Raw genomic sequence first — 22,388 nt, forward strand, 5'->3', positions numbered from 1 at the left:
TATTTAGGATCTAGTCACTCTCCACTTGGCTGTAAATAATCATGTGCATACACAGTTCTTTCCCTCCCAAGTACACTACTGGGCACTTTCCTTGCTTTCTCTTTAATTTGCTGAGCTTGAGAAAGGGAACTATTGTTTTCCATGCCAGCCATTCTTGAAGAAGTTAGAGTCTCTGTATTCTGTGCTAGCCAGCTCTATCAGATATTTCTGACAGTGGTGGCCAGAACAGCCACCATCCCCCCAGAGAAGAAGCAGGATTCAGGAGGCAGAGGAAATAGGTTCCAGGAGTAGCAAAGTGCATTTTCTTGGCTGTAGAGAGCTTGCACTTGCTAATTAGACCTTTGCAATATACAAGAGCCCAAATCTCCTTTGATCTAGCTAAATCCAGCCTAAAGAGGTGGGTGTAAACACAGGATTGGAAGAAACCAGGAACAACATGGAAAGGATTTGTATGCAATGGGAATAAATCTGTTACCAAAAAAAAAAAAAAAGTCTAAGAGGAGCTTGCAGAAGGAAATCTGCGGCAGGCTGAGCCAGCCGGGTGAATGGCAGAGAGAATAGAGGCTATTTGAATACTGATGTGGCCCTCACTTTCTTCCATTTCCATTAATGACATGCTCATCAAGGGCAAACAATGGGACCGGCTGCCGGCGCCTGTCACAGTGTGTGGGTGCTGGGATGCCAGGCTGTCATCCCTGGGCTGCATTTAGAGACCTGCGCGCTAATAAGAAGTGCTCTGTGCCGTCAATGCAGACAGGTGCTTCCGCGGCTGGGACATGCTCCATTCCCTTCCCCCTGAAACCCTCCTCTCCCAGCCCCCCTGACAGACACCATGAAATGCACAAATTAACAGCCCCATCATGTTGGGCTGCTGCTGCCTGCGGTGAAAGCAGAAAATCAAGTTGTCACCCAGGGTGCAGTGATAAAGCCGCAGCCTCATTTCTCTGTTGGTGCCCTATAATAGCAAATGCCAGACAGCTGGATGGATGGGAGGCTTTAGATTAAGGCCTTGATGCACTCTGGCCAGAGAATTAGTAGTTGCTGTTTTCATGTGGATATTTTTTTCAAAACAAACATCTGGAGAAAGCAAAGTTTCCTAGAGCAGAAGTGCCCTTTGCTTCCTCTGGAATCAAAGAAAAGAGCCAGAAGAGAGTGATCTTCCCTTTCAAACCATCCCAGTTAAGATTCTGGCTCTGTATTGGCTTAGAACTTCATCAAGGACTTAGAGCTATGCAAAGGTTAACAAGTAAGCAGAGTCTAGTGCCCGGGCCAATCTTGAAGCAGGGGAACGATTTCTGGGTCCGTGAGGTCCTACTTACACCCCATTCAGCGAAATCTTCTGATTAGACTCTTTCTTCCAAATTTCTAGAGCCCCTTCAGGTGTCGCCCTAAGGCTGCACTGCCCCTCACCCCACAAACCCCAGGCCATTCGGCTCCTCATTACACATCATCATGGAATGAAGCTACTGCTCATGAAATAACAGCTGCAAAGCCCCCTGCTCTCCCCACACCACCACAGTTGGCTCCAAGTGTCTGGTGGCCTGACCCAGCCTGGGCTGACATGGCCAAGTGTGCAAAAGGCAAGAAATGGAGGGGCCTGAGCCCTTCAGACTCCAAAGAGTTTAATGACATAATGGCCTCAGAACTTCAACATAAAACAGGAAGAGCAACTAACGAAACTTACAACATAAAACCCCCCTCCTGTCATTTTTATAGTAACAGTAAAACACTTTATTGAATTTATGAGCTACATAATGACTATGAAGAATGTAAGTTGAATTAGAACCAACTCGGAAGTATAATATCAACTATAAACCCTTTTCTATTACCCCATCCCTTCAGCTTTTTCTGTCCTCTTCCGTTTAACCAGGGGACATTGCCTTCCTCAGACTTACGCCCAAGACAGAGTTCACAACTTGCTAATAAATCTTGACTCTTCCTCCAAAGCTCCATGGCTGACAGACCTCCAAGGGGTAAGACGCTCCCCGGGGGTAACCATTCTCTCTCAAATCTTCCGAGCCATTACAACGCATTTTAGAAAAGAAACCAGTTCTTGTTTTGTCTTTGCATAAAGCCTGTCACATCGGGAGGAACTCTGAGGACATACGTCAGGTAGTTCACTGTAACTCCACGTTGGAATGGCCTTTCCAAAATAGAGACTACAACGCTCTCAGAAGTTTATGAAAAGCATCCTCAGTCGAGGACTCAGTGTGAGGGGCTGGTGGTCAATTCCTGAGAACTGGATGGGGGGAAACGCAGATCACTGAGCTAAGCAGTGTGCTGGGCTGTGTTTTCTGTTTCCATTTCACTCCGTAAGTCTTTCTGTTCCCCAAGGACTTTTTTTTTTTTTTTTTCTGGAGGTGTAATAAAATAAAATGGGTGAAACAAAGCCATAAGCCAGTTAAGTCTGCAAGACATGTCATCTCATCTAAAAGGAAGAAACGGACCATTTCCATGCCTAAGGCTGACAGCAACGCCTGAGCTGGCAATAGCGCTATTCCATTTGATTTATAGAATAATGGGGTGACAAATGACGACAAAAATAAACTTTTACTGCACTGAACTGCTCCTTTATTTATGAAATTTGGCCAAGTAGTGAAATCTTTTATCTGCAAGTTGTAACATGGAGTGGGAACGAGCGATTATGGTGTGGTAATAGTAACCTGGCGATGGAGGCTGAGTCAGTTGGAAATGGATTGAGGTAAAATAACTACCGCGCCATGATAAATGTGAACAGCGCTTTGCTGACAGATGATCTAACAGGTGTTCATAACAACTATATAAGAGGATTTATTTATGACCAGCCACAGCCGCAGCACTGTAAATCAACTCCAGCAGCTGCACACCGCTGAAATCAAGTCCCTGATGGAGGAACGGTGCAAGAGCCCAAAGAACACAATTCACTCCAGAATCTTAATCATCAAATAACATTTTTTTTAGGTAATTACACCACAGCCCAGAAATCATAATTACTTTCAATTAGAAAACTGAGCTGCCCATAACTTTGTTTACAAAATATTTTCATTTAGGCCCCGTGGTTTTGAGGAGGCCTGAGCAAAATGGAGACTCTGGGGTGACAGAAAGAGTGCCCTCGGGTGTTGGCGACTTCTTACCCCTTGGAGGTCTGTCACCATGGAGCTTTGGAGGAAGAGTCAAGATTTATTAGCAAGTTGTGAACTCTGTCTTGGGCGTAAGTCTGAGGAAGGCAATGTCCCCTGGTTAAACGGCCCTCTGAGGATGGTTTTATTTTTGCAGCCAAAAATCGAAACTGCAGTTGGGAGGGGCTTTGGTCTCCCCCAAAAGTCTGCATTAACTTCCCTTGGGCAATGTGTTTGGGTTCATGGCTCACCCTTTGTTGTCATTCCTGACTTTACACAGTTTACTAACAAAGGGAATAAGCATGTAACAATGAACTCATTAGAAATGGGGAGTTTCAATATAGGCTGAGGAACCCGTCTTTATATAACCCTTTTTAGCTACTTTGCAAAGGCAAAATTTAGTATTTTTCTTTCTGTAGGCCACAGTCTTAACAATTCCTTACTGTTATCCGTGGAGATGGTTGACACTACTGTAAAACAAGTCTTCACATTCATCGCGATGCTTTAAGAACAAAATCTCCCCCAAGTTGGTTCTTACTTGGGTGAAAAGATGCTCTTCTAGGAGGAACAAATCCAGAAACTTGGTTGAGCTACATGTTGAGAGCTAATCTTTCTTCCCTCTCTCCCTCCCTCTCACATTATGAAACTCCACCCTTGGCAATACCTCCCAGGCCAGGTAATAAGGGTATGGGCAAGGTGAGGCTTCTCTGTTCTCTCTAAGCACACTTGCAGCATCTGCAGTCTTCAAGGGTTTACATGCATGAGCCCAGTGGCAGAAAGATCTACTGGTTAGGCTTTCTAAACATCTCTAGATTTGAGATTCTTCTTCTACAGTGGAGCACCTGGCTGGCTCAGTCAGTAGAGCATGCGACTCTTGATCTCAGAGTTGTGAGTTCAAGCCCCACACTGGGCATGGAGATTACATAAATAAATTCTTCTACACTTCAGCCTTATTTTTGGTGTCTCTGGCGCTCAAGGTTGTAGATAAGAAAGCAGTGTCTTAGAAGGTCATTAAAGACACATTTGCATCTGTTGTAAAAATTCCCTATTTGAGTTCTGAAGGGTTTGGGTCTTCAGTGTACACATTTACTGAAGTGACCAGAAATTACACATACAAGTGACTATGTACATCAATTTGGCTCCAGAGAAAGACAGACAGGAGGGGGAGAAAATTAAGCATCACTTCCACTCACAATCACTTAACCAGTAAATAGATACCAATGCAGTTTCATATTCATTAGCTACTTTGAAGTCCAAAAAGACTTATTTTAGAATCTGGAAATAATTAAAAAGCATAATAACTAAAATCCCCAAGGAAGTATCTAACATTGGCTTACAAATGGGAAAGTAGAACCAATAAAACCTATTTCTCCTGATCTCTATCTAGTTCACTGGTTGCCAACCTTCTTTTTCCTGTCTCCAGTTTCCAAGGGCAGTGTGGTCCCACCCATGGTATGGCAAACAGTCGCTGCTCCTCTGACCTACCACAGCCCCTGAGCTGTAGACCAGGGGGATGGCGTCAGGGAGACAGCCTGGGAGGGTAGGAGGGAGAAATGGGGGCACAAAGTGGTGTGTGGTTAATGCTCGTCTCTGTACAAAGGTATATTCTAAGAGACAGCCTCGGCTGAAAACAATCTATTCTTCCATCTTCCACTCCTAGGAAATCTTTTCTCTTCTAAATGACCACCAACTTTTAGGACCTATCTGTATTGCCTCAGTGGAACCTTTTCAGATCTCTCTAACCCAGGGAACACTTCTTCCCCCTAAACCCAATAGCTCTTACTGGCGTGATCTGACAGTCAGACAACTGCTTCACAACTCTTTTCAGAAACAACTCCAGCCTTCAAACAGCTATGTTCCAAGTTTGTTGGTCAAGTGATCACGAGAAATATAAAATGTTTTTATTCAAAAAATGATTTCAAATGCTAGTTAACTTACCAGGTCAGGTCTTAAAATAGTGCTTACTCCATAGCGCAGTTGAAAAGTGGTAGAAAAGTTACCAAGATAGAGTAAAGCCTTCATTTAGTTGTGTTGAATGCTGTTTGTCGGTAAGTCATATAAAGAAAGGAGATGGAGACTGTGAAGATCCAGGAACAAACTTCTGGTCCATTTAAGGGCATGCTTTTCTATTAAACACAATTTCTATTCATCTAGGAGTATAACACCATCTTAAACTTGTTTTTTTTTTTTTTTTTTTTTTTGGTTCCTCTAAAATCTCAAGAAGAGAGTGGAGGTGATCATGAAAACTCTTCTTGAGGTAACTGGTCAAGTTGGAAGGCAGGTAAGGAAAAGGATTAAAAAAAAAGCAAGTATATGGTCAGAAAGTAAATACCTTTCAATTAAGCAACCTCCAATTGATGGAAGAATAAAAGAAGTGTGCACCTAGTGGCTGGTCTGGTTGGTCAGGTCACCTGTGTGAGGACAGGGGAGGTGGAGGTGAAGAGATGGGTTCAGCAAGACTCTGGGAGCTGATAGTTTACTTAAAACTACTGGACTCGAGGGGAAGTGAATGGGGGTGGGGAAGGAGGTGGTACTGTATTAGCATGTAAGTGAAGTTTGTTTGCAAACCGGGGCTCACTAACTTAGCAAAGTCCACACTGCCATTTCTTCATTTATTGCCAAATGGATTGTGGTTTGTTGGGGGTAGAGAGTATATCTTCTATTTTACTATAACCGACAATGGTTACTCCAGTTCTTTACTTCTCACCATGGATATAGTCTTTAAAAAGAAAGGAAATAGTAAGGCTTTATTAATTTTGCACTATAACATAAGGCCCCCGCCCCCCCATTATGGGAAAAGAGACCTGTTCCCTGTTTAAACAATTCTTGTATAGCATTAGAGAGATTAGAGAGAGGAAACAAAGAAGGTAAAAAGCTTACGTTTTCTCCTAGCTAGCTAAATTTCGCTTTCTAAAACCTCTCTTTATGTCATCATTCTAGAGCTTGTCTCCTCTAATGTAGTATCTATCTTCTTAACATGAACCATAGATTACAAGGGCAAACTTCTCATACACTATAATAAAGTTATTCAAATGTTTGCAAATAGTTCCTGGGAAGGGCAAGTATGAAGTACTTTAATTTGCTAAGTTCATTATTATAGTCTTTTCAGAATAAAAACATTCTCCTTTTCTTATAATAAATAAAGCAAATGTATTAAGAGATACCAAAATGAGGCAATGTGATACCAAAAACGAGGCTCAGTCTGAAATATATTATGAGAGCCATTCTTCAAGATTGGTGTACATAAAATGTCCCATTAAGTGGACATTAAAATGAAAAAATATAGCTAGAATTAAGAATTCAACATTGACTAACTCGACTCAATGGAACAATTTAGAGATAATCATGGATTATGATAAAGTTAAAGGAAATATGAGGTAAGAAACTCTGAAACATTGTACCGAAAAAGGAAAACACTCATCCTCCCCACCCCCAAATCTTAAACTTGGGATTTTGGTCATTTTTCCAGTTTCACTTATATGAAAAATATTTTAATGGTATCAAGCTATTGATGTTACAATGGCTTCAATGGTTAGCACACTGTATTATATTATTGATTTTATATAGATATATAGACATATAGATACATATATATAATCTATATGTAGATATATAGATTTTAAATCCCTAAAAGTTAGCTATCAAAACTGATCTTCTTCAAAAATAAAGTTCTACTGAAATTTCCTTAGTTACCAAATACTGTTTTCACAGAGTAACCTGTTTTCACAGAGAAGTGCCCTCATTTAAGGAAAACAAAAACCTATCTACACCACAACATACATCTCCCCTCTGCTTTGATGCATTAAGTGTAAATATGTTTTTCAGAAAACAGATATCTAGCTTGTCAAACTCCTTATAACATTTCCCAAAGTTGTTGACCGAGGAACCCCAAGTTGTGAAGCAAGCCCCAAGAAACAGGATTAATAACGGAAATGCCAACCAGCTGCTCCTGGCTGTCAGCAGTGCCAGGGCTCTAAGGCTCCAGGGTGAGGTCCGGCACCTCACTCCTACAGTTCTACGTCTCCTCACCCCGTTTAACTGCTATATTCCCAGAGCAAGACAATTTAACCGCCTTGTTTGCTCTCTCCAGCTCACGAGCTTGAAAATTTAATTTTTCAGGTCTGTTTTGTTCTTCTCAATATGTATTTTCCAAGAATGTTTTTTTTCTTTTTATATATGTTCCACAGCATTTCCACCAATGTATATTCTCTTTTTACTTCTTAAAAATCGTTATGTGGCTTTACAGAAAGGGAACTGACTAGCATATACTCTATATTACTTTATATCAGAAAGGTAAATAAAATTTCAACTGGTTTTAAAAAGGCATAAAAGACTTAGAAAACAGTTTCCTGGTCATAGAACAATCTTACTAGAAACAGTGACTTTTCTAAGTCAGCAACCAAAATAAATACTCTGGGCAAAAGGGCGAATATGATGATTAAGTAACTGGTTTTTAAAATTTCTACAATGAGGTTTATACTGGTTAGTTTCCAAAGGTGTTTCTGTCCATCTAAGTTGGGCATCAACATTTGTAAAGGAACAATGAGATAAAAAGAATTTATTCAGCAGGTGTATTACACCTTATAATCTGATCTCTACTAATCAAGATTGCACAGAAAGAGACATTTTATTTCACAACATGATGATTTTTGTTGTTGTTATTAAATATACCAACTTTTTTTTCTTGGAGTTAACTACTCTATAACACAATTAGAAAATCTACCTGAGTTTGAAAATGTTTTTTCTTTTACTAACTAACCCCCATTGATTTCTTCTTTGCAGAATATAACACTCAAACCATTTACTTTAAAATAAAGAAATATCAGCCTATGAACTTTGGGATTACACACAGTTTCTTATTAAAAATGCAAAGACACATGTTATTCGTATGCTAGTTTATTATTCAGAGATGATTTCATGATAAGCGTTGTCAATAACCAATTACAATACCAGGAAATTCGTAGAACAAAATTTTACAGAGATCTTGTTGTTTTTGTATTTAATTCTAAAAAATATGCTACCTCAATTTTCAGATATCAAGCTGAGAGGCCATTTAGACTATTTCTAGGCTAATTTTTGTTTACACCGAGAGGGAGGGTGATTTCCAATGAACTTAAAATACCCAATTCCTGTCCATTGTGAAAAAAGAGAAGGACGAGGAGAAGGCCAGAAGAAGTAGCAGGACAGAGAAAATGCCACATGGATTCAAGAGTTGAGAAAACTGACAGTAAAATATATGTTCTTTGGTTAGCAAAGCGAAAAGGGGGAAAGTATTGTATACATGATAGATACACACTAGCATTCTAAAGCAGGAGACAAGAATGTCAAGAGTGTATTCTTCCCCCGCTGCCAGATGGAAGGGCTATTATTATAAATGAAAGGCAGCAGTAGTGGATGCCAGGCACTTTTGTTCTGTGCCAGATTCTGAAGTCCAGATGTAAGCAGGTTACCCCTGGGACAGGACAGGCTTCAGCTCCCGCAGCAGAACAGAACCGATCACGGTTCTCTCAGTGTTGATGATAAGCTGGGCTGTAGAGCCTTCCTTCAGCTCCACAGTGACGAGCATCAACGACCCACTGTGCACAGTTTTAGCTGCAAACCTGAAGGAAAAAAAAAAAGAGAAGACTTTTATCATGGGAGGGGGATAGGGGAAAGGAGACAGCACAGATTCAAATAGGTTTAAAATAATTTTTTTCTCAGTAATTTCTTACAGGTTCCCTACTGCCAAAAACCCAAAGCCAAGCATTCTTCTGAAAAATCAATAAACTGCCCAGCACCATGCTTACCACAGGCAGGTAATTTTAGTGCACTGTTAGAACAGAACAAGAAGAGGAAGTCCATTTTACTTATTAGTTTGGACAACAGATATATGTGAATAATTCTCCACTAATATGTATTTGGGAGTCATTCATTTGATATTTAACATTTCACCATGCATAGGGCCATTTAAAATAAACCACTGTATTTTTATTTTTAACATATTAAGAAAAGCTACGAGCTTGAAATTTTAATTCCTCGTATGTGAAAATGATTATGCAAGAAGTTAGGTAATTTTATGGACATTATAAAACTCATATCATTTCAAAAATTCACGCATGCATGCTAAAATATTAAAATTCAATCTCTAATGTTGATGATGACATGTAACAAAATCACATGACAGCTAGGTAGTACACCACAGTCCCTCTTTTTAGATTTTTTTTTTTAATGTTCAGGACGTTAGATACTTCTTTTTGCTTTAGAATAGAGGAAACTTGAGGTCTAAGGCTCCATTACTAAATTCCAAGACATGAAGAATCTACTAATTACATGGAATTAAAAGCAAAACTAGCCTTTTAAGCACTGCAATTGACTGAAAAGCCGTTGGAGGCACAATGAACTTCTGTCAATCCTGCTAATTCATTCTGCACGCACAGTTGAGCCCCAGAGACGTGAAGGAAGAGGACGGTACCCTCCTAGGCCTCCATTTTCCACATGGAGCATGTTCCACGCATTTGTGGGGGGGGGGAGGGGGTTTGATTGCAGGGATGACTGGAGAAAAACAAAGTTACCGCACATGAGCTTTTGAAAACACTAACAAGTGTAGAGCAGGTCTGTGACCTGCTGTGACCCCACTTTGCAGGGCCAATCCCCTTTCCCCTTTCTGTATGACACGTGTCTGAATCTGAGCCATCTGCCTCAATTTGCGCAACATCTTCAGCCACAATGGCACCCAGTTAGCCCTGACAACAGCTCACAATACATAAAAATAAAACTGCCGCGCTGACAGCACGCTGCGGACTATTCAAGAGCAAACCAACTGGTCAGTGTCTCATGTCTGACAATTAGCATGGGCCCTGCGCAGAGCCTGCGGTGTCCTCAGGGATCTGTTTAATTACCATCAACATAAAAGAGGGAGTTTATCAGGAGACACTCAGAAAAACTTCACTCCCAACTTAATTAAAATATTAGCCACTTAAGCAGGAAGCAGATTCTCTTTAAATGAAAAGTAATTTCTTTTTTGAGTTTTAAAAAAATGACATCAAGATCACATTCGAGTCTTTTTTTTCAAAACCTAACAAGCCATTTTTGACCTAAACAGAATCATGAAAATCGGTTTCCCAACAATAATCAGAATAATGACTCAAAAGCAAAACAAATACACTAATTTTACATAATTGAAAATATTATCAACACTTTTAGGTTGCATCTTAAAATATAAGCTGGTGGGTTGTTCATAAAGTACATTAGAAGTCTTCCTAGTCATTTATTCTTGTGTTTTCTGCAAACATGGAAAGCTGCTCTCTCCAAACATACTGAAGACTGGGAAGGAGTCCGACAGAGCAGTTTTTCTACTTGAGAGAAACAAGTGTAAGTGACCAGTTTAAGAAGAGAAATCATACCATTGTTTTTAAAGAGATTTTCTAAAGCTCTCATACTATACACATCTGTGTGCTCTTCAGATGTCCACACAAGACATAAGGAACTGCATACCTAATTCCATCTTTTAGAAAACACAAAAATCACCAGCCCTCAAAGGTCCCTCTTTCCTAATACCCCTTGCAAGTTTATGCATTTCTTTTGTCCACATTTTTGAGGTTCTTCTGGTTCATAGGAGAATCCTGTTTCTGGATTTCTGTTAAACCTTGTCTGTCTGTTAAACCAAATGATACTAGGTGGCTCTTCTGTCCTATCATTTATGTAACTTTTTCCCCCCACAGATCTGGTCATCATCAAATCTTCATTTAACACATATTTCAACAGAGGTCCCTATGTCTGACAGGGTTATAATTATGTAAACAATAGTCTTATTAGTCCCTTTATTTACTTAACACTTGTGCCTTGGGACTGCAGAGAAGGAGATTATGTCTGAATAGGGACACAAAAGCACTTGAATTTCAGGGTTGTACAGCCCCAAGGCACATTTTATCTCTTTTCTACTAAAAACTTAGAGTCGATGGTACAATAATATAAATTCAGCAGAGACAAACGTCAATTTTGACGTCAGTATGTTTACAGAGATTAAAATTAGTCTCTTGTACATGTTTTTGAAATCCTATTACCACAAAACTCTCAATACTGTAAGAACTGAGGTCTGAAAGAAAAGAGGTCTTTGCTTACACTACAGTGGTAACATGCTAAGCAAATTGTCCTAGCAATAAAATCTGTTAGGTGGTGAAAAAGCTATTGCCTTTTAACTAGGTCTCTGTTCTAGTGGGCACAAATGGTGGAAGCAATGTTTTAAAGCAGAAGACTAGAAGATCAGATGTTCTGACATTCTCATTTCACAGTTCAAAAAGGATGTATTTAATTGGAACACAGCATGAGTACAACTGGTTTGTTTTGGTCCATGAAAATCAAAGCCACCACCCAAAATTTCTTAATCATTTAATGCCGGAACAGGCTATGCTTTAAAAATCCACTGAAAGACAGTTAGGGAAAGAGTACCAGTTAATAAACAACACACAGCTAGCTTTCAGACACAAGAAACATTGATTATAAAGACAGCCTTGGTCAAACACTTCTATGCTAAATTTAATGGCTGACATCAGAACCTCCGTACTTGACCTCAAACGAAGAAGAACACTGTGACCAAACTTTTTCAGAAGGCATGTGAAGTTTTTGGATCACCGTACTTATAACCACAGCGGCCATTTATTAAGTGCTTTGTGTAGCGGGCACTCATTTGATTCTGCGAGGCGAATCACAGTATAGATGAGGGAACTGAGGCCCACAGAAGTTGAGAAACCTGCTCATGGGCACATAGTGAATGGTTGAGCAGGAATTTGAACCCAAGTATTCTGATTCTGGATTATACACATTCTCAAATATGCAAAAATGCACTGATAAATTAAGGTTTTCTTATTTACCTAATATGCATATAACCTATTATTGTTCCAAAAACTTGAAGAGGGAAGATTTTTCCCTTCAAAACTGTGTACTTGAATTTGCACCATTATGGAATTTAAAGCAGCTTGACTTGGTGCTTTGTCGTAACAACTTCTTAATTTCTGACCTTAAAGATTTAAAAAATTTTAAATATCCCCCACCTCCCATTCCCTCAAAAGACACACCGGCAATGAAAAATATAAAACCTTCCTAAATGGAAATGTAACACAGGGAGGGACTTCTGGGAGGCCAACCAACCTCGAACACCAGTACCACCACAAATGAGAACAAATAAGAGGATGACAGTTAAAGATGTATTGCCTATGTATGATGGGCTCCATGTTATTAAAAGGATACCATCTAGGTATTTTTCATTATTTTTCATTTTCATTCCACCACCAACCACTTGCTATTTGTAATCACCAACTGAGAAGGTAAAAACTGTTTAGATATATCTGTATTTCATTTCATTACATGTCTTTTTGTCTATTATCTCTAGCAACTGACATTTAATCTTTGAAGCTTGTAAGAATTCTTAGGATTAAAGAAAAAGACAAAATAAGCTGCTTGCCAACCCTAAATGAAGATACCACTTTTCTAAAAAAGTTAATTTTTCTTAACTACTGACAGAATTATGAAAAAAGCTCAGATAACAACAACAAATTTGTATAAATTTGTTATCTATAATACATGGCCTTATTCCCTCATGCACTTAAACCATACTTTTTATTAGATTTATGAGAAACTGGCTATGGACCATAAATGTTTTTGTCAGAAAGAAAAGAAATTCTACAACTCAATTGTTTGAACAACTTCAATGTTAACAGGATAACATGAATTAAAAAGTATTTATCTGAGAGACAGCATCAATCTCCAGGGTATTCACAACATAAAAATTTTTAAATAGAATCGTATTTGCTACATTTAATGCAACAGCTCTAAGACATGCTTTTTCTTCTCTTGGGTAGTCTTCCTGGTTTCTGATTTTTCTATTCTGAGTTCAATTTTCTCGTGTTTTCTGTTCTACTGGTTACCAGAAGCTGTGACAATGGCCCACTCAGGCTAAAACTTTTTTTCCCCCCTACTCTGTACATGAAGCCTTCAATTACTGCCTGCTGAAGCAGACAGAATCCTATTAGTAAGAAAGACGATCACAAGATGCAGTGCCCTGCCCTAGCTGTATAAAAATAATTAGTTCAAAGTTGACAAATGTGTAATGAAGTCGCACAATCATTATATATAAGAAATACTGGTTTGAATAAGCATCCTAACATCAAATACCAAAGCCTGATGATTTGGAGCATTGTTTTCCAAAAAATTTAAAATGGTAAGTCCTTATTATGTTGAGTTAATACAGAACATTTTAAACAGAGAACTTGTAAGTTGTAAAAAAAATTCCATTTTGTTGACTATAAAATTGTATTTTAAAGTTTAACCCATTACCTAAGAGAATTAATACTGAGGGAAAAAATTACATGTGATTCAAGTTTAGGGAATTTATCCAAAGCAATGTATTTTTTCCTATCATTAAAAAAAATTAGCCAGCAATATTATAGTATCTTCCTTTGACAATCTGATGAAAAGAGTTAAAAAAAAAAAAAAAAAAGCTACCATCATAACTTAGGATTCTCTGTATTCTGTTCTAGTCTTTAAACATGGTATAAAAAAATGATTCTCCATACTATCTTGTCAATGATGCATTCTCTTTCTTCATACAGGAAAGCTAAATATATCTCTAAGTGTGCTTTCTCAAAGAAGACACGAAATATTCCAGTTATTCCAAAGCATTTTTGGTCTGTCTATTTGGTGGGGGTGGGATGGGATGGGCAAATAGTAAAACACATAAATTCTTACCCCATTCTCTTTGATTCCTTATAAAATTGTCAACCCGGAAAGAAAATCATCAAGAATACCTCTCTTTCATTTCTACATGAAAACAGTTATATATATTCCTATTAGTAAAACTGTTGCATTACAGAGTATTACCTCACTAATGGTGGAAGTAAAGAAAACTTAAATAAGGAATGCTTTAAAGCAAAGTCAGCTGTGTAGCTTTGTGATTTCTGAAATATCAAAATATGCTTTCCATGTAAAAATTAGCTGAGGTCCACATTTGTTTTTCAATGAAATGCTGCTCACAGAGCTTGCAGAGATCAAAGCAGCAGATAAAAAAGCAGTGCTGCCCTCTAGTGGACAATCTCCAACCTGAGAAAGACCCGATTTCTAAAGACGTTCCATGAATCTTTGGCCCCCTTTGAGATCCCAAATTTGTTACACAGGACAAAAGACCAAAGCCTGATATCTTTATACTAACAACCGTTTACAAAAAAAATTTTTTTTAAGACAGCTGATGTATGGTTACTATAGTATCAGGGCTTATAAAATTAGGGCACCAAGACACTTGTTTCTATTACGGTCTTTCAGAATTACCTGGTTATTTAAATATTTCAGTTACTAAGGAAAAATAAATAAAACAACAAACAAAAACAATAGCCCAAAGGTTGAGCAACCTAAGAACAGAAGAAAGGGAAATATCAAAGACCCCAACAAGAAGTACCTATGCCCCTACACGTTTGTAACCCTAGCACCAAGAAAACCTGTCACAAGCTTTCAAAAAATATTGAATGGACTTGCATAGCATAGACATCTTATGATGGATATGGTAGTATATACCAGTATTTCTCCTATTAATAACCATTAAACATGTATAAGATATCAGTGATTCAATGGATGAGCTGAAGGCCCAGAAATGAAACAAGTCGTTCTTTACATGTACTTCAATTAAATAAAAAGATTATTGATTTTTAAACCTGAAACAAATAAACTGTGTTTAGGTATGTTGGCAAATTAAAAAGTTGACTGCCAGGTTGCTATGAATACACTATTCTAGCCACAGTACCAGATTTTCCTAATACTTAAGGACCTAAGTAACAATAGGTAAAACAACGTTCATTCTCTTAAGACTGTAATTATTCATAAGCTGCACGTATTCAAAATTTGCAAATTCAAGAAGTGATACAGTAAACAAGATCCAAACACAGATTAAGATACATGGGGTGGGGAAAGGACTGCAAGTATTGAATACAAGTTAATAATAAAAACTGTTTTGGGGGGCACCTGGGTGGCTCAGTCGTTAAGCGTCTGCCTTCCGCTCAGGTGGTGATCCCAGGGTACTGAGATGGAGCCCCATGTCAGGCTCTCTGCTCAGCGGGAAGCCTGCTTCTCCCTCTCCCACTTCCCCTGCTTGTGTTCCCTCTCTTGCTGTGTCTCTCTGTCAAATAAATAAAATCTTAAAAAAAACAAAACAAAAAAAACTGTCTTGGGCCTTATTGAATAAGGTAAGAGCTAAAACAGAATCACGGCAGAGACAAGGTTTTCCCTTTTCACTCAAATTATCACATTTTTCCCTCACAGGGTCAATGTGCTGTTCATGAAAGGGCAAGATGAGTAGGTAGTATGACAACTCTTTTTAACAACACCACTGTTACTGAATGTCAAAATTCCAGAAACTGGGTTAAAATGTGAAATGGTTGGGACTGCTGAAAGACAAACTTCTACTTGGGGTCTCAGACTGTTCACAGGCAGGACTACAATACACTAATATAATTAACAATATACCGTTGCTGGAGCACAACGGCATGGTGATAAGAAACAACCAAGAACCGAACATCTCCTCCATTAGCATCTCTTAATCTATAAAAAGGAAATGCAAAAACAGGAAAAATACACTTTAACATGTGTCATGTAGCTGTCACTAACTCTTGATAATACAAGGCAGCCTCAAACTGTAAACTCTGGAACATTACTGGCCTTAGAACTGCTTAGACCACTGGCTACAATGCAGACTCCTGGGCCATACCCCAGATGTACCAAATCTGGGTCCTCCGGTGTAGGTCCCAGTTTTACACAACCCTCCACAGGTTTCTTTTGTACAGAAAAGCCTTAAAGATTTTGGAACTACAGATTTTTACCTTTCTGCTTTTTGCTCACTATGTATTAGTACCTTTATGAGAGGACAAGCAACGTAATAAAAGAAAATGCACAACGGTTTCTACATTGTTGAATACAAACATCAGTCATAAACCCTTACTTGATTTCTTTCTCAGAGGAACACAGGAAATTTTTCCTGGCTCTGAATGTACCTAAGATTCCCATTGCTAGTCTCTCTAATTCTCTTCCCCTAAACACACTGAATATTAACATTTTCTCTTTGCAGTCCATTCATCTACTGGTTTACTATTGTTCACTCTGCCCTTTGTATATACTTTATTTATATATTATTAGTCCTGTCTTAAATAATATGCTTTAAGACTTTTACAATGCATAGAATCTCACATGTTTTAATATGAATATCTAACACAGGACATGAAGATGTTCAGCTCCATGGTTAATAAATGCTTTTTTGATGACTTTATTTAAATTCTCCTTTCTGTATTACCCCTTATCATTTGGTAACTGTAATCTAGAAAATAGCAGGTTGCCATAATGATCATAACTCTGTAGATTTCAATTGGATGGTTTTGTTCTCAAAGAGCAGCTTTTTCAATCACCAAGCAAGTACCAGAGAAATGAAAATAAAGGTGTATCTCAACAGTTTACTGGTTGGCTTTCTGAGACTACTGCTCATTTAGAAAATAAAAACTAAATGTCATATCATCCAACAATAGATACACAGTTTCCTACTGATCTTGTAAAGCAGTTAATAACATAAGAAATGCTCCTGTTTTTTATTTTTATTTTTTTTTAAATAAAGATTTTTATTTATTTATTTGACAGACAGAGATCACAAGCAGGCAGAGAGAGAGGAAGGGAAGCAGGCTCCCTGCTGAGCAGAGAGCCCGACGTGGGGCTCGATCCCAGGACTCCGGGATTATGACCTGAGCCGAAGGCAGAGGCTTACTCCACTGAGCCACCCAGGCACCCCGATGCTCCTGTTTTTTAAAATGAATTCCATAAAACTTGTGCTCCTTTAATTGACTTTTTCTTAATGGAGGCCATTCTCTGTTGATATGTAGGAACCATTTCTGCTATGTATTCAATTAAAATGTCTACTTTATGCAATTATACACTTCTGCATATTAATGAAGATTCCCTTTTTCTCAAATAATTCTTATATTAATTCTTTTTTTAACTTGGCATTTAATGTAAAAACTATTTAAATTTTAAGAGCAGTGGGAATAAATTATTCCAAAATTCAAGACAATGGAAACTTTATTCATAGAATGGTCAGAAAGAATACTCTGATGCTTATTGAACAGTCCTCTCAGAAATAAAAGATCCTCAAAAATTAAGTAGAACATAGGCCAGCCAAGAATAATATAGCATACTGAAATTTCCGATATTAAAATACTAACATCCAAAATGCTTTTCACACTTGTTTTGTTTTTGTTTTTTAAGTAATCTGAAATCAATTACCGTTAATAAATACAAGAATGGCTTTGGGGGCACCTGAGTGGCTCAGTGGGTTAAGCCTCTGCCTTCGACTCAGGTCATGACCCCAGGGTCCTGGGATCGAGCCCTGAATCAGGCTCCCTGCTTCCCCTTCTCTGCCTCTGTCCGCCTCTCTGTCTACTTGTGATCTCTATCAAGTAAATAAAATCTAAAAAAAAAAAAAAAAAAAAAAAGAATGGCTTTGGTTCTAGTCTTCATAAACTTAAAAAGCAACTGTCACAGAATAATAAAGGAGTCATTCAAAAAGCTCACAGAGGGGCGCCTGTGTGGCTCAGTGGGTTAAAGCCTCTGCCTTCAGCTCAGGTCATGATCCCAGAGTCCTGGGATCGAGCCCCGCACAGAGTCCTGGAATCGAGCCCCATATCAGGCTCTCTGCTCAGCAGTGAGCCTGCTTCCTCCTCCTCCTCTCTCTCTCTTTCTCTCTCTCTGCCTGCCTCTCTGCCTACTTGTGATCTGTCAAATAAATAAATAAATCTTAAAAAAAAAAAAAAAAGCAGCTCACAGAGATTTCAGTTTTGTTATTGGCAATTAAGTAACATAAGTTTAGATATATAAACTCATTAATTCTGGAGGATAATATGATACCGAACACTACACCTAACAACATGAATACAACTCAATGAAGGGATAAAGTATTCATTTCTGTTATTATAATATAAAAAGTAATTACCATTTCATTTTAAATGACATTAAGGAAGGCACTGGTACAGATTTTACTAACAATTGTTCATTTTTGTTTTGTTACTGAATATAAAAGAATGGCAAAAAACTGTTACATATGCAGGTTGATAATTTTTAACAATTTCTCTATGGAAAATCCAAGTAACTCTGGGTGTTTATTACCCGGACACTTTCTGAAATTTAGAACATTAACACAGCCATACTTTAACTGTGAGAGCAAATGCAAACATTTTCAATTATGTCTAATGAGACTTGTGAGGCACATTAAGACGGCACAACCTAATCCTAATTATAGATAGGCATGTTTTTCACTTTTGACTCAGTAGTAACTTGGGCTCCTCCCCCAAGTTACAGAGCCAATCATACAGCTGGATCAGAGAAGTGTCAAAACATTGCAGATGTGTATGAGGACCATAAACATTAAGTCTGGAGGCAATCTCTGCATTCCAAAGCCGAATATAAACAGTTCTTAGTTGCGTGTCTCCCCTGAATTAGTACAGATAATTAAGAACTGACAATAATTTAATCACGAACAGACATTAAGTTCTAAACCACCAAGACAAGTTATAGGCAAACGATGGACTACTAAAAATTGTGCAACTGTGCTAAGTGTCTTTCTTAGTCTATTTCCCAATAAGAAGGCAGCTTTTGAGTTGGCTTTGAGAAGATAATTTGGCTGTTTTCTTCTAAGAAACAAAAATATGGAAAGCTGCCACTGCTTTCAGAAAAGTTAACCCACATATAAAACAAAACAAAAAATAAATCAGAAGTTCCACCATAAATAAGGGTTACTCTATGTCTTTCTGTACATTACAGAAGGATATATTAAAACAGGACTGAAGTATTGCTGGATACTAGATGCATCAGGTAAAATTTCAGACTATATAAGCTAAAAGTTATAGTTGGTGTAGGATATTTTAGTGTTGTAGGAATTTCAATAATTCAAAGTATCCATAAATAAAACAAAGAATTTCTGCTAAAGAAAATCACCCAGGAAAGTAAGAAGTATTTAAAGCAGAAAACAATTAAAAGAGGAAACTCAGAACCAAAATATTTTCATTGAAAAGCCTTCTGTTCACTTTTTCCCCTATTGAACAACAGTAACTGATAAGTTATATCTGTATGGTGGTACCAGCATGATGACCTAATACCCATTTTATTATTTTATCATCCCCTATATGAGATAGATAGGGCTGCCAGAAATTAGGAAATGGAAGCATCAGACCTCTTAAACTGCAACTTAACTAAGGACGTTTCTTTAAAAATAAAACAACCCCCCCCAAAATAGGGTAAATTTGTTTTTTGATTAGCACATGCAGTTTTCATTCTGTCCCAATTAGTAGATGATGTTAGGCAACTACAAATAATGGCAGATCAAGACTTGAACTCAGCTCCTCTGAGGCCAAGACCAATGTTCTTCCACAGATTAAGACAGACTTTCATTTTAATACCCCCTCTTTTCCCTGTCACCCCTTCCTAAACAGATGAAGATCTTAAAGCCCATAAGAAGTTATAACTTGTCTCAAATTACCAAGCCCAGTAATGGCAGAGATAAATCTAAAACTCCGATCTCAGATAAATCTAAAACACTCTTTATAAGGGGGTTTCTCTTACCCCTGTATTAACTTGAAAAAAACTTTTTAAGATTTTATTTTTAAGTAATCTCTACATCCAATGTAGGGCTCAAACTTACAACCCTGAGATCAAGAGCTCCATGCTCTATCAGCTGACCAGCCAGGTACCTACCCAAAATAATTTTTTCTCAAAAACATTTTTTAAAGGTCTGAAGGCATTCTTTTTTATTTTAAATTCATTTTCCATATACATGGATAAAGGCAGAAGTATGCTACTGGCAGTGGGGTGGCAGAGGAATTAAAGGTGGAATTAATGAATTCCTTTAAGTTCACATAGGACTAAATAATAACCGCATGTTTGTTTAAGGAGATCATTTTTGTCTTTACTTTCATTTCAAGCTACTGGCACACACAGATCACAAATAGGGCAACCATAATAATCACATTCTCTGCTACCTTTAAGGACAAATGACTTGGATCTCATGCTTAAATGCTCCGTGGTGAAGATATATCTGGTCTAAGAAATAGAAGCTGCATTTGGCCCTATGCTGGTTTTCTAGTAGCTCCTTATTACTGGAAACAGTCTCAAGGGACTGCTGTGAAAAGCAACTCTGTATATGGTACCCAAACTTCCTCCATTTCAAGTAAAAAAGTCCAACTGCAGTGCTTTATAGAACAGTTGTTCCTGGAAATCCACTGACTGGTGAAATAGAATAAATTCTTAACCACAGCTCACAAACAGTACCTTTACAAATCACCAAGCTATTATAAAATACAAGTACACTGACCTTCAGGACAGTCCATCCCAGTGTACTTAAGGATTGCATAAATAGGGAAGAGAGCCGTAACACAAACCAATCAATTAAATATCTCATCAGAAACAAAGGAGGGGGGCACATACAGGTTTCAGGGTTACTGTTTTGAAGGAAAAATATGAAGTGAAAATTATATATATACATACAAGTTATCTCCACATCACATGTTGGTGAACCTACCTGTGTATATTATCTTGGCCAGAAGGGACTACACCTACATTGGCTACATTTACAACCTTCTGAAGGATCACCGAGGGAGTGAAATTCTGTGGTGCAGCAATGATTACAGTAGACATTTCATTCATTCCCGTTAGCATTCCTGTAAGAGCAAAAGAAGGCTCCCTTTTACTCATCTCTTTAGGAAAATTACATTAAAACGATTTCAAGTTCATAGCCAAAATTTAAAAACTTAAAAAAAAAAGCCATTCCAGAATATAATTTTCAAGATAATTATCATAGAATTAAAATAATTGCAAATGTTATAAAAAATTTTAAATCCTTACTATGTAGGAAACACATAAAAATGCAGTGGAACATAACTCTTAATAAATCGGATTTTCAATATTATAAAATAAAAATGTAGACTCACAAAGATTCTATTCAATTTCAGTCCCTTTAAAATATACTCATTTGGACTATGTCAACTATGTATGCTTTTACGTGTTTTTTTCCTCTCATTTTCATCCAGATATCTCTCTTGCGAAATGCTGCCTAAGAACAAATCAAAGTGAGCTGAAATAACTAGTAACATTACCTGATGAATGGCCTCAACTGACAGATCAAAGTTATCTTAGCCATGACTGAAAGTCACTGAACAGTTATGGGGTTCTAAAAAATGCACAAGTATCTAAGTAGCTATATTATATTCATACCTAAATATTATAGCATTTTCCTAGTGAACAGAAATATACTGTTAATTATGAAAACACCAACCGAAATTTCTGAAGCAAAACATTTGGAAACAAAGGAAAAAATGTAAATGGAAAATCTAGAAAATCTGGAAATTCCAGAGACATTTTAAAGAAATATTCAAGAAAAAAAACAAAGTTAAGCAAAATCATGAACAAAAACCATACAGTTAACATAGAACATGCCATTAATATCAAATTTTCATGTAAAAATGTTCAGTGAACAAATTCAGTAACATGCCAAACCCTTGGAACAAATAACTGAAATTTAGTAGCGAGGTTAAAAAACCCAGAATAATTACAATAAATTCCATCTACCTGGACTGGTGATATAAGTCATGACATCTAATGGTATCTAGTAGAAATGATAACTTTTGAGACATTTTATATGTGCATGGTAGTTTACCAAATTTATAAAAATGGTTAAATTTGATTTTATGTTTCCAAAAGGCTCTGAACCTTCAGGGCTATGTATTTAATTTAGTTATTTACTGCAAATGCAACCTGAAATTTAAAAGAACCCCTATGATTAGCAGCACAAAATTTCGAAAGCCCAACACTGTAAAAAGACTTATCTAAGCTTTTAACAAAGAGCAGGTTTTACTAACCACTTTCAAATTCGGGGACACTATGTTCTGTCTTAGACTGTTTAACTTCAGTATTAGGCAAAAGCTTTAAAAACTACACAAGCAGTCAAACACTGCTTTTAAGTAAAGCACAACGGCTGCTGACATAACACTGCTGAGAGATGTGTGTACTCATTTAGGATTTAAACCTTCTCCATTAAGCTCTATTGAAGAGCAACTGCTGAATAAATGAATGCAACTATGTTTATGTTAAAAGCCTGTTTCCCGCAGCATGTAATTAAAGGAAATGTTGTACAAAGCCAGTACTTTTGTCAAGCTCCTGTAAATGGAAAGATGGATAGCACTCAGAGAAGTGAATGCATTGCTTCATATTTAACCTTAACACTCTTGTCATTAATGGTTTGTC

The 22,388-nt window shown here is 37.6% G+C and overlaps 1 protein-coding gene across 1 annotated transcript in view; it reads right to left on the reverse strand.

Moving 5' to 3' along the window:
- Positions 1-7,978: 7,978 nt before the first annotated feature.
- LOC111148283 (adaptor related protein complex 3 beta 1 subunit) overlaps positions 7,979-22,388 on the reverse strand; it is a 278,207-nt gene continuing 263,797 nt past the window's right edge. Inside the window, exons 26-27 of the mRNA XM_022504764.1 lie at positions 20,668-20,806; positions 7,979-8,698 (exon numbers count right to left, since the gene is read on the reverse strand). Of these exons, the coding sequence (XP_022360472.1) occupies positions 8,545-8,698; positions 20,668-20,806 (293 nt within the window). The 3' untranslated portion in view covers positions 7,979-8,544. The remainder of the gene's footprint in view (positions 8,699-20,667; positions 20,807-22,388) is intronic.

The sequence above is a fragment of the Enhydra lutris genome, unplaced genomic scaffold, assembly GCF_002288905.1.
Source record: "Enhydra lutris kenyoni isolate GAN:26980312 unplaced genomic scaffold, ASM228890v2 scaffoldscaffold19, whole genome shotgun sequence".
In the NCBI taxonomy this organism is placed as follows: Eukaryota; Metazoa; Chordata; class Mammalia; order Carnivora; family Mustelidae; genus Enhydra; species Enhydra lutris.